Source organism: Aptenodytes patagonicus, chromosome 6 (assembly GCF_965638725.1).
Source record: "Aptenodytes patagonicus chromosome 6, bAptPat1.pri.cur, whole genome shotgun sequence".
Classification (NCBI taxonomy): Eukaryota; Metazoa; Chordata; class Aves; order Sphenisciformes; family Spheniscidae; genus Aptenodytes; species Aptenodytes patagonicus.
Window position 1 is genome coordinate 54,809,767 of NC_134954.1, and position 22,888 is coordinate 54,832,654.

The window sequence follows — 22,888 nt, forward strand, 5'->3', positions numbered from 1 at the left end:
CATATCCCTTTGGCCAGTTTGGGTCAGCTGTCCTGGCTGTGCCCCCTCCCAGCTTCTTGTGCACCTCCAGCCTTCTCAGTCGGTAGAGCACGGGAAGCTGAAAAGTCCTTGACTAGTGGAAGCACTACGTAGCAACAACTAAAACATCGGTGTGTTATCAACTTTGTTCTCACCCTAAATCCAAAACACAGCCCTGTACCAGCTACTAGGAAGGAAATTAACTCTATCCCTGCCAAAACCAGGACATTGATATAAGGGGTTTTGAGGAGGTTTGTGTTTTTTCTTTTTGAGTTTTGGGGGGGGGGGGGGGGGGGGGGGGGGGCGAGGGGTATTTGATTTTGGTTTTTTGTTGTTGTTTGGGTTGGGTTTTTTTTTAGAGTGACATAACTACTGGAACAGTGGAACATAATTAGTGGATTATAGATCACACATTCATACAAACATGGTGCACCACCCTGATTTCTGTTTGTGGGACAAAGTTATAAGAGTTTCTCACAAGAAGTCCATTAAGATAAAATAGAGAGGAGTAATAATTGAAAATCAGAAGGTTTGAATAACTCGGATGAATCTACATTTTTAGATTCACCATAGTTCCTCCCTAGAATCATTATTTGGATCATGTCAAGTAGGTTGCACTTTCTCTCACAGAAATATTTAATTCTCATCCTCTGTTGTCTCTAAAGCCAGTTCATAGCTGATCATCAAGCATATGCAGCATGCTTCTTCCCAATGGACCCCTTCCAAGCTACTCAGTGAGAAAATATGTAGTTTTGAGGTGTCTTGTTAAAGTACGTATTGGCAAGTAAAAGAATTATCGCAATCTCTTTCTCTCTCTCTCTTCCTCCTCTCCCTTTCTCCCTCCCCCATTCTGTCCTCATCTGCTAGGTTGCATTGTCAGATATGTTCTACTACCTGATATAAACGTTGGAAAAATGTGATAAATTTTCTTTATTATCTTCGAATAAAAGTTCTCATCTACATTACTGCTGTGAGAATGTACATATACTTTATCCCTTCAGCATAAAGAACTTTTCATCCTTAGGCATCCATACATGACATCCCTCTTCCATCAAACTCCATGGATACACTCAGACGAGACAGGGTATCTTGTGTGGGAATATTTTTCCTGTACTGCATCATCAGTTATCTTCCTTCATGGGCACCTCCAAACCTCACACTAAGCAACTGCAGCAAAGGTCCCAAAGCCTCCACTGAGGATCAGTCTTAATCCTCTGCACTGGGCAGTGTTTGTAGTCTGTCTGCTGGCCCACAGGTCGGGTACCTCCGTTGCCTTTGTGAGAGGAACATTTCCAACTGATGTAGCTTCTCCTAATTTAAGCCCCATAGCCATTTCCTCCAATCCCACTGACACTCTGCTGTGTTATGGCTTATAGAAGTGGCTCCTTTAACTTGAGAGAAAGGCAGTTTTTATCATCTGTTTTGTAGTACCAGGGAGAACAGGAAGCCATTATTACAGCATTTTTATTATTATTTGGTCAGAACAAAGGGACTGCCCCAACCACTTTTGTCACGCTGGGCCCCCTGCCACCTTACAAACACTCGCAGGTCGCATGCGGGAAGGGACAACAGGAGTGAGGGTGCTGCTTTCACATGACATTGCAGAAACAAAATGGTCCCTGCTTTCCAGCAGGGACTGTAAACACACAAACAGAGTGTGTACTACACTACTGGTACAAGATGTTTACATTACATGAATACTATACCTTGAAAAAATCAGTGATTATTGAGAAATTATTTCTCAATTATTTTTTTTCTATTTTTTTTTTTATTTTAGGAAAACAAGTTGCTCCCAAGTGTCGTGTTTACTGAGTAAGAAAATAGTACTTTGAATTTTCAGGCTTTGGGGAATTCTAAGACAGTAGAAATTCAGATGAAATCCCTGTTTTGCCATTCAAGTGCCAGTCCCTTCAACTTTATAACTTGTTCTAAATGTTTGGGATGAAAAGGGATTACACAAGGTTTGATTTTTAGATGGTAGATGTTAGGTTTAAAAGGGGGAAAAAATGTTTTCTTGTGCATGCATGTGTATACTTATGTATAAATCATCATATTTGGAGTAAAATATCAGCAGAAATCTTGACTTGATTTTAACAGCTATAATTCACTGTTTCACAAGTTCAAACCCATCTCCTACCCAGTTAAAAACCTCTGCCTATGAGAAAGAATTAGGCCTATTTTGTTAGAGACTGTTTATACTTAGGGATAGCACATTGCTATCAGTGCTGCCTGTCACAAGATGCTCTCACGATGAAAATGAACTCAAATAGTTATCATCAACTGGACATCTTCCAACTGAATTATTTTAAGGATTTCACAATTCTAATCTGAATTACTTAAATGTTTAAGCTCACCTTCACCCTTATTAATCTTTGCACAAACCTCGATAGTAGCAAACTTCATCACTGCACTGGTGGATGATCTCATAATTGATGAAAATTGTATATTTGCTGAGATTTTTTTCTGTTGATTTTGTTTGTTGATTAAGACTTTATCACCACTGATTACCCTGCAGGTCCACGCATTTCCTCTTTTTACCTGACAAACCAAATGAGAAAATTGAAGGAATTGCACGTTTCTTAAGGTATTTCTCATCTAGAATTCTAGCGCTGTGTTTTACATCACACTGCATATCTACAAGGTTCCAGATTATCTTTATGTATACAATTTTAGTAGTGAAATGCCAGAAACTGCCATCTCATAAATTTGAAGCCACCGATGATCCCCAAAGTGTGAAAAGTTTACTAAGAGATACTCTGCAATTTCCCCATTCTTCATAGATACGATTATGAGATTAATTTCATCCCTGGGGACTGAGGAGCCATTCAAGTATTTTGGGGGAAGGTACTTTAAAGAATTCTTGGGAACCTTTTGCTCTATACTACCTACCTTTGCATTTCTAATTACCTTTCAAAAGGGTTTGTCAACAGGGCAATTGATATTTTGGATTTGGGTTTGCTGTGCAATTAGCAAAATCCAGGGGTTTGCGGGGCTTGGGTTTGGTTTCTTTTTTTTTTTTTTTTTTTACTTCTTTGATGCAGGGGTCTTCCTTCCTATCACATGGACATAAAAGAGCAGAATGGGTGCATATCTCTCTTAAATTTGGTTTGCATAACAAATTTTTTGATTGCATGTAACCTTATGAGCATCTGTTTATTTTTGTAAGCACCAGTCTTTGGAAAACACCATTATCTCCGTATAGAGAAGTTCCTATTACGTATTTCTGACTTGTCTGATAGGAACATGTGCCCATGCTTCATGATGGGTAAACTAGAAAATGCATAGTATACATATGATAAGAGGATCCAGTGATAGTGGAAAAGCTATCAGTTAAAAGTACATGAAGGAGAGCCATACACTGAATTCAAGCTGCTGGACAGCTGATCTCACTGTGTTGGTGCTTGGCCTGTGAAGGTCCAGTGGTATGCTTATGGTGCCATAATACAAACAAATCAGCTGATGCACTGGTTCTCTTATAGCTGTTGATTCATGAATGCAAAGAGCAAGGGATGGTAATTCTCAAGACAGAGGTTTGTTCCAATGATTCCTTGCCTTGGACTATCAGATAGTGCTAATCTTTTTGATTCAGGTATGGGCTTTCTTCATGGTCTCCCTCAGATGCTCTTTTGATCCCCTGACTGTGAAAGTTACTGTATTCCTTATGTCTTCTCCTCCCTTGCCTCAACCCCTCCACAGTTTAAGAGAGAATACACCTGTCTGTTACCTGATACCCACCACCTGGTCAAGTCAGTGTGGTTTCAGCATCTTCTAGCCTTCCTTATGTGATGTCCTCAAAGTCCTTCACTATGAGAACATGCTAAACTCAGATCATGTATGTCACGTGAGCCGCCATTCCTGTCCGCTCATGCCATACCTACCTGCTCATTCCAGCAATCTTACCTCTGTGGTGGACCAAGAATCTAAACCAATGGCTATTTGCTCCCTTCTTCATCTTTCAGTGCAAATGCTCTCCCTGGCAGCTTTGTGTACATCTGGACTTTGGCCAGCTGAGCAGGGGAGATTCATGATCTTATGGCAGATGTTCTTACCTCATACTTGTTCAAGACAAGGCAATACTCATAGCTTACTCTCAAATCCTGCCCAAGGCAGTGTCAGTGTTTCATTTGAGTCAGGAATGAGTTTTCCTATTTTGCTCTAACGTGGCTTATGCTACGTATGCTATTGTCAAACTCCCTCTGCATGCTGCTGTCTTTGAACAACTGGCTCTTCAATCTTTGTACTGCTAAGAGAGAGATGAATGGCTTTTTGTAACAAGCACCATCTGAAGTCTATGACTGTGTGACTATACAGATAGTCACTTAAAGAAACTATTAATTTTTTTGGACGTATGTAAACGTTTAAACATTTAATGGACGCCCACAATTTGTTCCTCTCCCTTGGAGTTCCTGAAGGCTTTCTCAGGCTTTCCCAGCTATCAAGGTATTGAGTACAGGAGGAACATGTCTTATGCTTGTTAGGGCCGTATAGCATGCATAGAAGATAAGGTTTGATTTCATCCATAAAGGTCCTGGTGAAGTAAAAGTTATTTGGCTCTCTGTGCTTGTGTATGTGAATCTTACGTGAGAATGTACATGCAGAAAAAATATGAGGTAACAGTTAAATAACCTCTGTAGCCTTTTATGGACTCTTTCAAAGGAATCTGATACGAGATCTGGCACATTAAATCTTTAGGAAACTTTTCTTGTTTAAGCCTAAAATTATGAAGTTGACAATTTCCAAATTGGAGGCAAATAAAGTACTTTACTTTGTCATTTTAAGTAGGAAGAACATTCCAGACATAATCCTATAATCTGCCTCTCCATCCCAAAGATAGTAACTTCCTCCTCATTTGCACCAGGGACAGAGTTTGGAACGTCTTCACAGAAGCTGCAAATGTTACAGAAAAAAATGGATAAGTACTATTGAAGATTGTTCCTGGTTTGTTTACAGATTTCAGGGGGCCCTGATATATCCATTAGTCAGGTCCAATGTAGGAATTCCTGGAAAGCCTGTGGCTGCTGAGGTGCCAGGATCTATTGAAGCTATTTTGCTGTAGGAACTATAATACATTTATATCTCACTATGTGTTTCAGACATGTGTCCTACAGCAAGGCTGAATCTAGTAAAGCTTCCTTATATTCTACTCATACAGCAGGGATAAGCTGGTATTTTGCACAATCCTCATTCTATACATATGCACACCTCTGGTAGCAAAACTGATTTTTTTTTGCAGTTATATTTTGCTGTCTTCTTTGGACAGTTGTCCAAAAAAAGATACAAACAGCAACAACAAAAAACAACTGGACTGCTAATTTGTATTGACATAATGTCATATCAGCCAGAAGATAAGACAGACAATTAGCATTGCAGTAATTCTTTTATGTATATATCTTATGTTGGAAGATAAATGTTATGAAAATGTAAACATGAAAAAAGTGTGTGTATATATGAAATACTGCTTTCTTCTAGAGGAGACATGGTTTCCCACAACGATTTTTTTTTTTTTTCCTGGATGAATATCAACTGAGATGTAAAATCGTCCAGAGCCCATTTGTCTTTGTAGGTGTCAGGTTTTGCTTCTCACTTGTACTTATTGCTATTCCACCTACCTGAAGCTATAGGAAGGTGAACAAGCAGAATCAGCTTGGGCTTTTGCAGCTTGCTTACTGGAGTCAGCCTGACCAACAACATCCCAGCCTTGAGAAAATGCATAGGTAATTTAAACAAACAAGTCTGCAAGCACCTTTTTCCAATTTATTTGCATTATATTCTGTATTAAGGAAGAACAGAAAACAGGCGCAAAAGAACAGCCCCTTTTAAAATAAAAAATACATTTAGAATCACATACATCTGATCTAGATTTGAAGAATGAGCAAAAATAAGAGCTGTAGTTGCCAACATTCTTTTAACCCACTACAGACTCTTTTCAATAAGATGAGATTGACAATTTTTATTTGCTAAATTTTTAACTCATTAAGAAATGCTAATTGATCTCTTTTCTGCATTCAGTTCATTTTTCAATAGGTTCTCACTTTTTTCTGTCCATTTGCTGTAACTTATGTGCGTAGGTGTCATGTGTGTATGTATGGGTGTTATCTTGGATATATATTGTGTAAGCTAATGTCCTGGTTGTCCTGATATACCTCAGCTATTCCCAAAGCAAATACCAAAAAAGTAAACGGAAAAAACACTGATAAAGCAATTGCCTCCAACTGTACATGTTGAAGAAATTAAAGACTTCTTCTTAAGGTGGACTTTACAGTCAGCCGAGCATCTGACCAGCATGTAAAAATGCAGTTTTACATTATAAATATGATAGGGTGAAGGCTCAACACTGGTGGGGAAAAAGAAGTCAAAAATCAAACAAAAACAAAACGCAAACAGAAAACAACTTCTAAAAGTTTTAATTTTCTTTTCTTCTTTTCTTAAAAAACCTTCCAGGGGGACTGGATAGCTCAAGGGGTTGGTAATAGGATACAGAGCCTTTCATCTCTAGGTCACCAGTTCGCATCCAGGCCAGGTCAGTAGTGACCAAAAATTGTTACCATTTGATGGGTTTTCAGTGACCTATATGAAATAAGTTGTTGGAACCGTTGTTGGAACAGTTGCTGGAAGCTGTTCACTTCTTATTCAAGAAGATGTGGCTGATCTTTTGGCAGTCTCAGTGGCGAGACTACATTACCTGTTCATCTGAAGATGCGAGACACACTGATGGCATTTTGTAGAAATCTTTCTTTCTACAACTATTATCTATTCATAATTGTTGTAACAATTACTGTAGCTGTTAGTATTCTGCTGCCTGTTCTGGATCTGTGCTGTGGTCCAACGGATCTCAGGGTTGTTAAAAAGGTAACTGCTACAGGCGCTCAATTCATACAAAACCATTCTTCGTGTGAGCACAGGTAACCTTAATTTGTTTAAGTTGCAGGACTAAATCCCCATCTTTCTTTCTTGACATCTTTATTTTCAGGTTTTTCACCAAGATTAAACAGAGGAATTCAATCAGTATAAAGCATCCAGAACATTTTTATGGGTGAAGGAAAAAAAAAAAAGATAAGACAAGCACTAGCTGGCCTAGAATTTCAAAGTAGCAATAGCATAATACAGTGTCATAGATCAGGTCAGACTTGGAATAAATTCCAGAATCATTGCATTCCTAATTTTTATGTTGTTCTCAGTTCCACCAAGCTAAGTAGCAACAGATTTCTTCTCCCCACAGGACAGTAAAAAAACATTTCCCTCACTCCTTTGAAAATGATTTCTTATGTTCAGAATATTACTGGGACCTTGTTAGCCTTTAAAATTTTTTTTTTAAATGGCTAGCTTATGCATACATCACGTAGATACTTCACATTTTCTATAATAGAAGCATCAAGAAGCAAGCATGCTTCCTTTAAAGTTATCACCAAAAATAGATGCTGCCCAGAAAAGCTAAATTTTAAAAAATTCATGGTTTTATAAAAGATGGGGATAATTCTCAGTTACAGAAAGGTCCCATTTCTACTGTCTGGCAATGGAGGAGGCCCTTAAAATGAGAAGAAAATATGCCCTGAAAATAACATTTCTACCTAAGATTTCTAAACAGGTCCTATTTCCTGGCCATAACATTTGGGAGGAGAAGGGTGCTGGGTGACGAGTAACACAACCACAACACTCCACTTCCAAAGGCCTTCAAGAGGCTGTGAAATACAGGTAGTAAGACTGAGCAGTTCTGAGCTTGCTCAGACTTATGTTCGTAGTGGGGAAGATCCCTCTATGTTGCAGAAAGCAGGGAACAAAGATGGACTAAGACACTTTAATACACCCCAAGTATCCATGCCAATCCTTTCCTGTTTTACTGCAGGAATTGGATTACTGAGAATCAGAGCCCTACTATATATTTTATTTTACTTTCCAACAAGGTCCTAAAAGTTTTACAGAGAAAAAAAGTAAAATTTAAAATAAAATATAACTTGTAAATGAGATCTGGTATTGGATACTTAAGTAGAAATGATTGCTCAGCTATTAACCAAACAAATACCACAGAAGTTTTTGATAGATCTGACAGACACATGTGATTAGTTACTGTATATATCAGAAAAATAGACTTTTTATCTACATAAGTAATTATTGACATCTTGCCTGCAAGGGGCTGAGACAACAACTGGCCAAAAGTAATTTAAAATTCAAAATCAAACCCCCTAAATATGTCCTTGAGATACGTCCTTCTTTAGATAAATGAAGGGTATTACTGACTTAAACTCAATACATGAAACAATAAGACTGGAGCTTGAAATAAATTTTGTTGATTCAAGTAGACACATATTGCAAAACTGTCTTGCTTTTCTATACAAAGAAACTAATCTTTGTTATAATCTTGCATGGAACAATAAGGCAATAAAGATATGTATTTAATTCCTGCATAATCCTTTTAATGTAGAGCTTAGTTTCTAGATTCATGGCATTTGTGTTTTCAGCATAAATTTCAAAGCTATGTTGATCAAATCTACAGGCCGCCATTTTTCTTTAAACATTTTTAAGCTATAATTTGATGCATTTTCAGAATTTTAGTATGTCTGTATTTATATTTAACACGTTTGTCTTTTTTATATAGAACACATGAGTGTCAGGCTTCATCTAACTACCACCAGGTCTTCTCTTTTGTTTTTCTTTTAATTATTTTTATTTTTTCACTTATTTTCTTTTCGTTACATGTTCTAATGTTAAGTATTTAAAAGAACAGTGCAATGCTACAGTTATTAATGTACTGCTTTAACATTTATAGTATTAGTTTCCGAACAAGCATTTATTAAGCATTGGTAAAACAGTATACAAACCTTTATTGCTGTAAATATTCTTACACTCTTTTCTTTTTTCCCCCTGTATTTGTGTACTAGGTGGTTGTGAATGCCCTTTTAGGAGCAATTCCATCCATCATGAACGTGCTTCTCGTTTGTCTTATATTCTGGCTAATTTTCAGCATCATGGGAGTAAATCTGTTTGCTGGGAAGTTCTACTACTGTGTTAACACCACAACTGATGAAAGGTTTGAAGTCGACCAAATCAACAATTTTAGTCAGTGCGAGGAACTCATAAAAAACAATCAAAGTGCCCGATGGAAAAACGTGAAAGTAAACTTTGATAATGTAGGATTTGGGTATCTTTCTTTACTTCAAGTAGTAAGTGCTCCTCTTTATATACCTCTTACTGTTTATACGTCATAGTGCAAAGCAATTCTAGCAACAAAGACAGAAAACATATTTACCTGATGATTTTTATCTGTGACTTAGTAACACCGCTGCATTGATAATTGATTACTCTTTTCATAGTAAGCAGAAAGTAGAGCCTACTAAGATGAATAAAGAATTTTTAGGACGTCTGACAGAACAAGTGCTATTCTTCCTATTTATAGCTCCCTTAGTCCTCCAACCCCTTCTAACTTTAAAAGTTTCTAGAAGTACCTAGGAATGGTATTCAGCTATCTGAATACTTTAAGTTTTACTGTTGCTGAAAAACAAAAATCTGCATTGGTGTGACTGAGTCACAGAGAAGAATTCCAGGTAGGAAATCCCATCTCAGTGATGTGTCTGCCATCAGTGCAGACTTATGTGATCTAAGAAGCAATTTCTCATTTGGAAGAGAAATAGGAAAAGAAAAATATGATTAGATACTACAATCTACGAAATATTTTCCCTGCTGTTTCTGTGCATAAGCACCTAGTGGAGTTTATTTAGCAAAAACTGAGGGAAGAAAAGAAGGAAGAAAATATATGCAGAAAATATTATGTTATTTCGATAACAAAATTGGATTGTAATACAAAGACTTTAAATATTTCTTTTCTCTGTCTTATTTTTGAAATCCATTGGCCTAGAATCCCCCTTGGGGTCGGGGCAGCAGAATGCTTTGTTACACATGTTCAGGAGAAACAAGACGTCAACACAACTCTTTCCAAGTGGTTTGCAACTCTTCTTCCAGTAGTATTCTAGTCTATTCTGGGACAGGGATAACACCAGGTACATTTTTTCCTGGTTTTGTGGCCTCAATCACCACCCCTCAGCTACTTGCAGTCGTATATATTTCAGTGTCCTGGCTATGCATAGCTTATTCCATCTTCTCTTCATTGAAAAGCAACAAATATTTCTTACATGAAGACTTAGATTCTTAAATTCGTGGATTGTTCTGGGAGGCAAATTGGGAGAAATTTGCCAATTGTTCCCATGCTTCCAAAGAAAAAAATAATCTAGACCTACCACAGAGGGACCTAGCTCTCATGGGAGGACAAACCAGATGTTTTTGCAGTATCTACAATATAAAGATTTTGCACCGCTATCAAAGGCTTGCCTAATGGGTGGATTTTTTTTGTGTGAGTAGAATGTCAGTGACAATACCACTTATTTTTTCTGTATTACTAAAATGCTTGTAAAAGCATGAAAATATTTTTTGTTTCACATACCAGAAAAAAATGGGGCACTTCTGTCATTCCACAAAACAGACACTTGGCCCTGCATCTTTTAGGGTTTGGTAAGTAAGCCGCTAGTAGTGGTTTTGCAGTTATGCAATGATAAAAGCCCTAGGGCAGAGAAAGCAAAGTATCAGCTTGATTTTCAGCTAATGCTTTAAAATATGCAGAATCTATGGTTTTTTCACCTTCAAGAACACAAGAAAGGCCACAATTCATAAATGTTTGAGATCTTACATCACTTTCTCAATCAAAGAAGATATTTATAAGGTGATTTTCTATTTGATATATAAAGTACTTCTGATGAGAATCTAGAACAGGATTCTAAAGCCATCGTGTTCAGAAGAAACATGAGAAGTGAATAGGTATGTCACAACCCTAGATTTCCCTACCCTTCCTAATCAGCTTGTAGTAATAGTAAAGATGAGTAAATACTAAGAATTAATTAGAGGTATCCATTACTATGTCAGAAACAAAGATAAAGCTATTGAAACTTGAGTATTTGGCCCAAAATAAGGTATTAAGCCTGAAAAATCAGAATCAAAAATCGTGGTTGCAAGCAGATATGCTTTCTGTGCACCCAGTGTGAACATTAATGGCCTTTTTTTAACATCTTAATGATTAGTTGAAAAGTCTACTGAAGTCATTTGGTTCTCCACCTTAACAACTTCAGGCACAGACTTTTGTTTAGGTTGTGATGGATCTGAGAAAATAACCCCATAGAGGTCAGTGTCATTTTTCTAATGACAAACTCAGTGATAAGTATCAATGCATGAATTATAGATACAAGGTCCCTTTTTCAGGAAGCTAGAAACTAACTACAGAAAGCTGCCTTTTACAATCCAGTATTATTTCTATTCTCCATTCTACCCTCTGACTCATGCCCTTTGAGCCAATCAAAGAAGAATACTGTAAATCCCTTCAGTTTTTCTGGGTTATAGGTAATACAACATAAATCTTTATTTTCTGCATCACTGAGGTTTTCTATCTGGAGTGAATACTACTGGAAGTAGTACCATTTTCATGCCAAAAAAATCCAAATGAAAACAAGCCAAAAGAACTCCAGACCCTGGCACTGAGGACCTTATTATTCTGGGAAAGACATAAGTGAGTCCCATGAACAACTTTTGTTTTGAATCATGAAAAGCCTTTTCTGGTAGTATATGGGTCTGTTCATCACAGAAAAATACCCTCTTTTTTAAGAGTAATATATAAAACAAACATAGATATTTCGCACAGAAATACTCAAAAGAAGTGGGATAATTTCAGAAAAAATATTCTAGGCTCAAAAAATAGATTGGAAATATGTGGCAGTGGCTTTTTTAGGCAAAAAGAACTCTCTGAGAAGCTCTTTCTTGAGTTTCCTTGGTGGTGATGGGGAATGAATTTCTGGAATGAGGGACCTAAGAAAAGCACATAAACTAATTTTTGGTTTGCATATTGTATTTTTTTTCTTTTGGGGGAGAGGTGTGTGTGGAAAAGCTTTAGTATTGATATCAATGTTATTATTCTTTCTGCCCAAAAAATACAGGCTAACAATATGTGCCATTGATATAACCAAGTTTTATAGACTTTGTTGATCAGAGACTATTTTCCAAAATTCTTACATAATTTGGAGTGTAAATATTCATGCCATCGGTCATAAAAGTACACATTCTCTCTATAAGAATTTTTTTCTTCTATGATCCAGCATAGCTCATGTTGGTCTATGTGGATCTGCAAACTTCTTTTTTTCATTTCTTGGTCTGAACTTGTTTGAGTATTTCTCTGTCCCTAAAGAAAAGCGTCAAAGCAGAGACAGATCTGCTGGAGAAATTCCTTTCACAATTTTCATGCATCAATGAGTGAAGAGGAAGAGGTTGGTGTACACAAAGAGACGTGGCATCTGCCCTGATAATTTTATGGCCTTATGCCTTTTTAACTTGAACCTAGTGTTTGGATTCTTTGGTAAGTAGATCTCCTGGAGGCCTGCTTTTATCCTGCTGGTAAGCATATATCCTGCTTACCAGGATAAAATGTGGCAAACCAGTGCGTCTTAAAGCACAATGTTATATTATTCTGCTGTTACTAATACAAGTAAGAAAATACATCTTGTTAAGTGTAGGATAAAAAAATCAGAAGCTGAATTCTCAGGCTATAAGATTAGGATAGCTTCAAAGTTCCAGCAGATTAGTGTTTTAAAAACAAGATGCTATTGTATCTCCAAAAGGGAATGTGAATCTTCCTGGCAGTTATTTCTGGTAAAGAAATGGAGTGGTGAAACTCCAGTGTTACTTATAAATTCATTAGAAATTATTCATCAGGGAAAAAAGTCTACGTACTTTTAACAATAGTAAAGTAGATTGGGGGATTTTTGTTTTGTTGTTTTTTCTAACTACATTTGAATCTGCATTTGAATATATGTCTTTCAAATTTCCTTGGGGAAAAAAAAACATTTGGAACAGATGCTGATTTCAGTTACACTGCTGTAATCTTTGAAATCAATGAATTACTCCTGATTTAGTGTCACTGAGAATATAAAATATATTTTTATATTTGAATATACAAAAAGGAAACTAAGAATTTGATCTCTTAGTCATATTTCTGTGTTATTTTCTGTTCAGTATGCACAAATGCCCAAATAATACCTTATTTCTGTTAAAGAAAATGTGTCGCAGATAAATTTAAGCCTAACATAAGCAGGCCTAAGCTTCTACTCAATGCAGAAGAAAAAACACTCTTTCACTAAATGTGATGCCTTGAACTGAACCTCCAGTTCCATTATTTGCTATTGTTCAGGCAACATATTTAAAAATCACAAGTTCTCCTACTGATCTGATGCTTCTGCTTTGGGAATTAAGAATCCGTTTTCTCACAGCTAAGTTCTCAACTAGTGTAAATGGTTTTGCATAATGATGATTATATTCACTGATTCCTACTGATTATCAGGAGGGATTTAGAATAAAATAAATAATATCATGAGGGAGCATATTTTATTATTAAAATTACTTAATTTTAATTAGGTTTTGGGATTGTTTTTTTCTTAATTTCTTCAATAATGGTAATATCTCATGGTTTTGTGAAAGACCGTGGAAAATGCACATTTTTATTTAGATATTTTGAACTGCAAGATAGTAATATGTTATATTTGTATTTTTCCACCCCCACACTCTTTTCAAGCTGCCTTTTTAATAATAATAATAATAATAATAATAATAATAATAATAATAATGATAAGCATATAACAGCTCAGTTCTTCAGATCTTTTTCCTAGCACTAGCTGAAAGGTACTGCCTGTTTATAATGGAGTACTTTACTGATGACGGTGAAGTTTAATATTTTAAAATCAGTCTAATTTTTTTCCATTCACTCTAGTTAGTCTAGGCTACACCAATAAATTTACAAAAAACACTAATTCCACTTTGCCTGGAGAACGATATGCAAGGATCATCATGTGTCTGAATCTGAGGTAACAGCACACACTTTGCAGAAGAGCCACTCCATCATTTGCATCATCTTTCTGATGTAAATGTATGCCCATTATTTGTATTTAGTGTTTCAGGTTGAAGTGCTGATTTCAATCTAAGTTATGACATTCCAAAAAATGCAAATAATGTACCAAGACAGAAACAAAAGTAGTGCCTGTAAGACGTGAAGCAATCATCCTGCCCTATTTAGACCTTGTAAGACCTCAGCTGAAATACTGAGTCAAGTTTTGGTTACCATTTCAAGAGATGAACTAGTGGAAGAGAGCTCAAAGGAAAATAATGAGAATGATCAGAGTTCTGGAAAACATCTACATGGAAAGACTGAAGGAACAGTGATCACAGCCTAAAGAAGAAAGGCAGCAACAATCAGTTTGCAAATAAGTAAAAGGTGCTGCACAGAGGATGATTAGTACTCTGTTCTCCAGATATGTAACGATTATGACAAGTGACAGTCTTAAATGGCAACAGAAGGATTTCTATATTAGGAAACAATAAAGACAAGTGCCGGAATAAATATTTTTTATGAGGTTGTGGAGTGTCCATCATTAAAAGTCTTTGAGAACAGATTAAACATATATTAGGAATTACATAAATAAAGCTGATCCTACCTCTCCTAATCCCTTGCCGTCCAAATATTCCACAAGGACTTTAAATTCTTCAGCTGAGACTTCTACTTGTTTCAGATTTATTGTTGATTTATTGGTCCTCTGATACTACACTTTGATTTCACCATCATACTGTAAGTTGCCTGAACTTCGTATTTTCTGTGTTGGCCCCAAGATGTGAAAGTTGTTGCATACTGGATTTGCATCTCAGGATAATCACGCTCTTTTTAGTATTCCACTGTTTCAAAAGCATAAGGGACCTCTTTTCCTTTAAGAAAATAATTCCTTCTCATTTTAAGTTCACTTCAGGATGATGCCAGCTTCTTTGTATGCTGCATAAGCAAAGCCTTTTTGAAACCTCCACTAAAAATGAAACCTCAAGATGATGGAGATACAGCAATAACCATGGATGAAGAGTGTTCCACTCCTGACTTGTTTCTGTGACTGGTCTCTATGGCAAGGAATATGAAGGAACCAATGATCTGCAGCCTTGTTTAGCAAAATTATAACAGGGATTAAATGACAGAGAACTATCTCACTTCTTTGTTTTATTCTGGGCACATCCGGATTAAAAACTGAGTGATTTCTACTTGGAGATATTGCCTAGTCAAAAGAGAACTAATTGCTGCAACAGAGAAAATTACTTTCTGTTTTGAACACTCACATGAAGCAAGCTACACCTCACTGTGAAATATAAAAATTTACAGATTTTGGGTAGAGGAAATAGCTATAAAAGTTCACTAAGTGCTGCCACCTATGAGGCATATTAAATCTTCGATGCACATAAAACACATCCTCCTCTTACCAGTTTATCTCAGAACATATCTGAGGGATCTAGCCTCTCTAAAACACAATACAATATATTTAAAGTGAAAATAGAATTACTAAATCAGGTAAAGTCTTTCAAAGTAGAGAAAAATCAAAATTCTGATTGATAGGAAAATACCTTTTCTGAGCTGATCGAATTTTTGGTTCCCTTTGGTTGCCACCTTTCTGACTGATTTGAGAGGGAGGGACTACACATCAGTCTTCCTTGGTGGCAACTCAGTTAGATAGCGCTATTTCTCAACTCTACATAGCCTTTGCAGTTAACATGATTTGAAGAACATTTAGTCCACTAAAATGATACTGCATTCTATCATTTGTGATAATTAATTAGAAATGTTAATTATACTTACTGCTTAAAATGTTCATATAGAGACAAAATAGGGGGATACACAGCAGTGTATCCGATGAGCAGCTGTGAAGAAAGCCAAGAGACAAAATTATCTAGAAATCTCATGTTATGCTAATTATTCCTGGTGCTGTACTCAGTTGCTGGAAATAATTATATGAATTGTCTTCAAGCTCTATGCTTAAACAGGTGTGTACTATTTACAGGCTACATTTAAAGGCTGGATGGATATTATGTATGCAGCTATTGACTCAAGAGAGGTAAGTATGCAAATATTTTAAATTATCTTCTTTTCTTGAGGTCTGTCTATCAACAAGTGTGTATTTATATATCTTCCAAAAGCAATTAATATCCATACAATAGAATGAAACAAAATTAAATTAACTAACATGAGATTCTGCTGTAACGAATTGTGGAAAACTGAATGCAAACTGCCAGATGCTGTCAGTAACAGATGGAATGGACAAAATACATTGATATAAGTGACAGGAGTATTTTCCAAACACAAAACATTGAGGACATTTTGCCTAAGGTTGCCGCTTGTTCACTTGAAATTTGCACATGACATCTTAGGAATTATATTTCACATCTTTTTTCTTAGGTATTACAGCAACCTAAGTATGAAGACAACCTGTACATGTATTTGTATTTTGTCATCTTTATCATTTTTGGGTCTTTTTTCACCCTGAACCTGTTCATTGGTGTCATTATTGATAACTTCAATCAGCAAAAAAAGAAGATAAGTATTGTTTCATCTATCTTCTAAATATATTCTAAAATATTGCTTTTTTGCAGGTGCATGATATATGGGATGTACACCCATGGTTTGTTCAAAATTGAAAAAGCTGAAGTATATTAGGATATAAAATCTTACCAAGATGTAGTATGCATTAACGTCGTAAGATTTTACATTGTAGTGAAAGGGACAAACCCTTCTGTTTTCAATGTCCAGTTTAGTCTTCCTCAAGTCATCTGCTTTTCCATGCCTAAACTTCATGAAATCTCCTTACATGATCAAACCCCTGATTTAGGCCTCTGCATTAAAGCACTCATAATTTCTTGATTTTTTTTCTTCTTGATTTGTAATTATTCTATCAGCACAAAAAAAATAGCTACTTGGTTATGAAAAATAAAGCATTATTTCATCACATTACTACAGATGCTCTTTTAATGATCCCAAGAATTCAAGTTCTATTTTGTGGCACTGAACGATCTGAAACTATACAGAACAGGAGTGGTTTGTAACTATCTCAGGGCCTTTTTTTATTGTTTCATAGTGCAGATGTAGATAATCTCACTGGTATCAGATGCTCATATTTAAAATTATTTTCTGTAAATAGATAAGGTAATGAAAGCTAAAGGACAAAAGCAGCTATGAATTACTAGTTTAGTTTTACTTTACTGGACTTCACTTTCTTTGGGTTTATGTTACTAATGAGAGATGCTAAGTAAGATTCTTGGAAGCTGTACATGCTAGAGGCCTAGAGGTATATGGTTAGGGAGCCTGTCCAGTGTACGGTGCATGCATTCCCATGTCTTCAAGCTTCCCAAACACTCACCCACAAAAGGGCTGCATCCAGTCCTATGTGTTCATAGACATTCCTGGAATTAGATGTCTGCAAGTATCTTTTATCCAGGAAAAATTTACTTCAAGAGGTATGTAGAGTCTGATGGGTTTTCATTCAAGCTGCCTCTACAAGAAAGTTACTATGGGCAGTGGATTTTGGTTAGGTTGCCATGAAAGACCCATAATTCTCTCTTTATCTTCACTGTCAGACCCCAAAGGCCAGTTCTGGCTTTTGCTAATCAGAACTTCATTGAACATAGAAGCTAATCAAGATAAAAGACTTAAAAGAGATCATTTTGCTGTTAACAGTATCAAGAGTGCTTCAATCTTCAGCTCAGTTTCTCCAAAGTCTGATAATCCATCTTCTCAAAAACCTTGAAGACTTTGAGTCCCAATGCTAATGTTGTGATTGCTAAACTAGAGATACCTAAAGCACTAACTCATTCATGTACTGAAACCCTGACTTTGCTTCCTTTTTTCACTAAAATCACAGTTCAGAAGTGACAGTACTGAGCAGCCCAGACTATTTCAGCTTATCTCAGATGCTGTTTACTGTATCTCTTCCTATAAAAGAGGTACTGAAAAGGATTTCTTGGGGTTCAAGGAAAATAACTGTAGAAAAATGCTGCATTACTGTTTTTTGTGAGATGCAGTACTGGATGTCCAGACAACTTCTCGACTAAATGCTTAGATTACAGACAGCTGCATTTGATAGCTAAGAGATTTTTCCCAATTCAGTCTTCTTGATTTTCATGAAATAAATAAATAAATCACATTTCTCTCTAAGAGTTTTTTCAACACTGCATATAAATGTGATTATAACCAGTTTTGATTTCATGTTTTTACTTTGGAGGTCAAGACATATTTATGACAGAAGAGCAGAAGAAATACTACAATGCAATGAAAAAGCTGGGATCCAAAAAACCACAAAAACCTATACCAAGACCAGGGGTAAAATTATTTATATACAGCAGACCAATAGCTATTTAGAAACAGCTCAGTTTTTACTGATATATAGAGAGCAGAAATATGCCCATATGAAAATTATCATTAACTAGTGTATCAGTCAGCAAAAATGGAAAATGAAAACACAGTTAAAAAAATTATTTTTTCCCTTGCAACCATTTTATGTATGAATATACAAACAAAGGAGGCTGAACTAAGCTGTTGTATTCACTTTAATTTGACTACTCTTCTTAAGATCACTATTTACATTTTTATTGAAGTCTCATAGGCCTTACTGCATGTATTTTTCTACTTTCTTCTAACAGGAAAAGAAAAACAATTACAGTTTGTATTGGAAGTTTCTTTTTTTCTTTTCTTCTCAGAACAAATTCCAAGGCATGGTCTTTGATTTTGTGACGCAGCAAGTATTTGACATCAGCATCATGATTCTTATTTGTCTTAACATGGTTACCATGATGGTAGAAACTGATGACCAGAGTAAAGAAATGGAAAATATTTTATACTGGATAAACCTGGTGTTCATTGTCCTTTTCACTGGAGAATGTGTCCTGAAATTAATTTCACTTCGCCATTACTATTTCACTATAGGCTGGAACATTTTTGATTTTGTAGTTGTCATTCTCTCAATAGTAGGTAAGTCTTGTTTATTAAACTAAAAAGAGGGTAAAATGAATATAAGGTGAACTTTTACTCAAATACAGCTATATGGTTGGCTTTTGCCATTGCAAGGTTTACAACTAAGTCATGTAACTTTTCATTTTATCTAATAATTTACCCAATCCAACCATCAAAACTGTTATAATCACTCAAAATATATTGCACCTGCAAATATTAAGTATAACTGGTATAACAGAAATTATACAAGTGGAACCTACAGAATTGCTTTAATTGCTACGTAGAACCACCAATTTTAAAACTATTTTTCTAAATTTCTACTATGATATGGAGATTAAGTGGTAATGTATCTTGGTTTTATTTTTTTCTGTTTTAGGTATGTTTTTAGCTGAGATGATTGAAAAGTATTTTGTGTCCCCCACACTATTCAGAGTCATCCGACTTGCCAGAATCGGTCGAATCCTGCGTCTCATTAAAGGTGCTAAGGGAATCCGCACTCTGCTTTTTGCTTTGATGATGTCTCTTCCTGCTTTGTTCAACATTGGTCTGCTGCTGTTCCTGGTCATGTTTATCTATGCGATATTTGGCATGTCCAACTTTGCCTATGTTAAGAGGGAAGCTGGGATTGATGACATGTTCAACTTTGAAACGTTTGGCAACAGCATGATCTGCCTATTTCAAATTACCACATCTGCTGGCTGGGATGGTTTGCTAGCCCCAATTCTTAACAGTGGGGAGCCAGACTGTGACCCCAACAAAGCTCATCCGGGGAGCTCCGTGAAAGGCGACTGCGGCAACCCTTCCGTTGGGATTTTCTTCTTTGTCAGCTACATTATCATATCATTTCTGGTAGTGGTGAACATGTACATTGCTGTGATTTTGGAGAACTTCGGTGTTGCCACTGAAGAAAGTGCTGAACCCTTGAGTGAGGATGACTTTGAGATGTTCTATGAAGTCTGGGAGAAGTTTGATCCCGATGCAACACAATTCATGGAATTTGAGAAATTGTCTGATTTTGCAGCAGCACTTGAGCCTCCTCTTCATCTACCCAAACCAAACAAAGTCCAGCTTATTGCAATGGATCTGCCCATGGTAAGCGGGGACAGAATTCACTGCCTTGACATCTTGTTTGCTTTCACAAAGCGTGTTTTGGGGGAAAGTGGGGAGATGGACGCCCTCAGAATACAGATGGAAGATCGGTTTATGGCATCTAATCCTTCAAAAGCTTCCTACGAACCAATTACAACCACGTTAAAACGAAAACAGGAGGAGGTATCTGCTGTCATTATTCAACGGGCTTATAGACGTCACCTTTTAAAACGAACAGTAAAACAAGCTTCCTTTATCTACAACAAAAACAAAACCGAAGGAGGGACTGGTCAGGGTATGAAAGATGAAATCCTTATTGACAAGTTAAATGAAAACTCATTTACAGAGAAAACCGATATAACTGCATCAACAGCAGTTTGTCCACCTTCTTATGACCGTGTAACAAGGCCAGTCAAAGAAAAGCGTGAAAAGGAAGATAAGGATGTTCAGAAATAAAAGCAAATAGCAAGCAAAATCATCTATGTGCAAAATAGTTCATAACCTGTAAGGATCATGTGTTTGTGTCAACTGGACTCCTGCTGGAGGTCTATGCCAAACTGACAATTTTTACAAATATACTGTACATTAAAGGTCAGTGCCTATTAAAAGACAGTGACCCCTCGTCAGTGACTGTGACTGTGATATGGGGAAACAACCTTGACAGGAGGTTACTGTTCTCACTACCAGCTGACACTGCTGAAGAGGAGAGAAAAAATGGCTACTCAGACTGTAGGGACCAGTTAAAGGGGTGCAAACCAAGTATTTGTGTGTTTAGCATAAAACTATATGGTAACTGTATCCACTGTTTGCATTTCAACTGCCACATACGTCATATTTTTACAAAATCTGTGTTGGTGGATTCATCTTATTTTTATTCATATGTTGTTTATTATATGTGACTATTTTTGTAAATGGGGCTTCTGTTGGGGAAGGGGACGAAGTACACCTTTACAGGTACAAGGGCCAGGTGTTCTATTATACAACTAATATACACACAGAACTGATTTGCATGAAGGCATGCTGCACTTATAGATCATGCATGAAAATAACATAAAGTCACAAAGAACAACAGATTTTTTTTTAGTGCGATGTTTCTGGAAAGGAATAACAGATTTTGAGGTGCTTAATTAATGTACTCATGTTGTATCACATCCAAACAAGTCTTGGTATGCCTGTAAAGTCCCCTATAACTCACAAGAACAGTAGAGATGGATTATTTTTTGCACAGACCATTAAGTTTCAGAAAGTGCAAACTTCTTTCTAGGTCTGGAGTCACAGATTTTATCTTTGTCAAATGTCTTTCTGCATACAAATACTAAATTAATCTGCCTCAGCCCTCCAAACTGATCAAAAAGAGCCCTTTATAAAGTTGTTCTGCTTTATCCTGCAGTATTGTTTAGCCATCTTCAGCTCTCAGTAAGGTTGATGTTGTAGATGTTAATGAAAAGCCCTCTGCTATGTAAATAGTAATTTTTAACCTGTGGTGCATGTTTGAGCAAACAGATAATGACCTAAGCACATTTATTGCATCAAATATGTACCACAATAAGTGTAGTGTGCAAGCGTTCAACAGGTAAAATTACGTATTATCTACCATTATAGATAGTTTGGATGCTACCAATGCATGTTTATATTGCCTATGCTGCTGTTCCTTTGCCTGTCCAGGATTCTTAAATATGGGAAGCCATACATCGGAGCTAAATGAAATAAACTACTCAACAAGACCTCATTCCTCCATACCATTAAGCAATATTTTGCAGCTATTTAGGAGCTTATTTGGTTTATGTTTTTGAATTTTCAGTGAAAAGCATATAGTGTATATCCAAACTGTACAGACATGTTGAAAACTACTAAACCTGTTGAAAATAATGTTAGAATTTTATAAGCAAATATAAATACTGTAAAAATCATTTTATTTTATTTTTCAGCATTATGTACATAAAAAAAGAACTGAATTTTATCTTCAGGTTGATGTCACACCATTTTTGTTATGTTCTGTCCATAGTACTTTTTCACAGAAGAACTCCAGAGAACAAGATATAACTAAGAGAATGGATAGCTGTAGGTTCTTATTTTTTACAATATTTGCAAACATGTCAATACTTTCTGCAAAATAAGTTCATAATTTGCTTCTAAAAAGCCAAGGTTTTTTTGCAGTTGGGAAATGGTGTAAAGTTCAAATTGAATGTCTAAGCAGTGCCTGCATCATAAGTTTTCAGATACAACCTTTCTTTCACAGAATCCTTAATCTTTTCTCATATTTACTCATAGGCTTTTTTTGATTCATGCTGCACTAGAACAGTTCTAAATGTTATCTTGGGTCCACAATATTTTTTCACAAAGAGAAAGTAGCAAAATTGTATAATCCAACACATCAGGACATTTTATGTTTCTTACACAGGAAAATTAAATATAGATTACTTTTATTAAAATTATTGACTAATACTGTATTAGTGAACTGCATGCAGGAAGATGCTACTATTACCCTAACTGATGCTAAAGAACATTATTAATGCGCCGAAATAATAAAGATTACATTTTTTTATTGTATGTTCCTTTTGTCTTTGTTATCTGACATTAGTGTAAAAAAGGTATGCTTCTAAAACCACTGAATGAGAGGATACCAAAAACATTTACAGCTATACTGTTCTTCCACTTAAGCAAATCCTTGAGACTTGCTTGTTAGTCACCAACTAGGAATTTCTAATTCGATGCATGTTAGACACTGAGCATGATGATTCCGCATGTATCAATAGTACTGCCCTGAGGAACTTCATGAGTTCATGCAGCAGCTCCATGCAGTGGGGTACTCAATCATCAAATACCAGAGCTGTCCTGAGTGTGTCCCAGAAGGCTCAGAGCATTTACAGGAATGAGAACTGCACATTCGTAAGTTTACAAAGAGAAACTGAGGATTGAAAATAGTACTAGATAGATGACACTCCCCAA

The 22,888-nt window shown here is 36.2% G+C and overlaps 1 protein-coding gene across 9 annotated transcripts in view; it reads left to right on the plus strand.

The window, feature by feature from the left end:
• LOC143162392 (sodium channel protein type 1 subunit alpha) overlaps positions 1 to 22,489 on the plus strand; it is a 105,198-nt gene extending 82,709 nt beyond the window's left edge. For 7 of the 9 annotated variants that reach the window (XM_076342696.1, XM_076342694.1, XM_076342698.1 and 4 more), the window contains 6 exons: positions 8,895 to 9,176; positions 15,909 to 15,962; positions 16,304 to 16,441; positions 18,116 to 18,220; positions 18,598 to 18,868; positions 19,227 to 22,489. In XM_076342696.1, the coding sequence (XP_076198811.1) occupies positions 8,895 to 9,176; positions 15,909 to 15,962; positions 16,304 to 16,441; positions 18,116 to 18,220; positions 18,598 to 18,868; positions 19,227 to 20,395 (2,019 nt within the window). In that variant the 3' untranslated portion in view covers positions 20,396 to 22,489. The remainder of the gene's footprint in view (positions 1 to 8,894; positions 9,177 to 15,908; positions 15,963 to 16,303; positions 16,442 to 18,115; positions 18,221 to 18,597; positions 18,869 to 19,226) is intronic. The other 2 variants (XM_076342701.1, XM_076342702.1) reach the window with 1 other exon arrangement.
• The last annotated feature ends 399 nt before the right edge of the window (positions 22,490 to 22,888 follow it).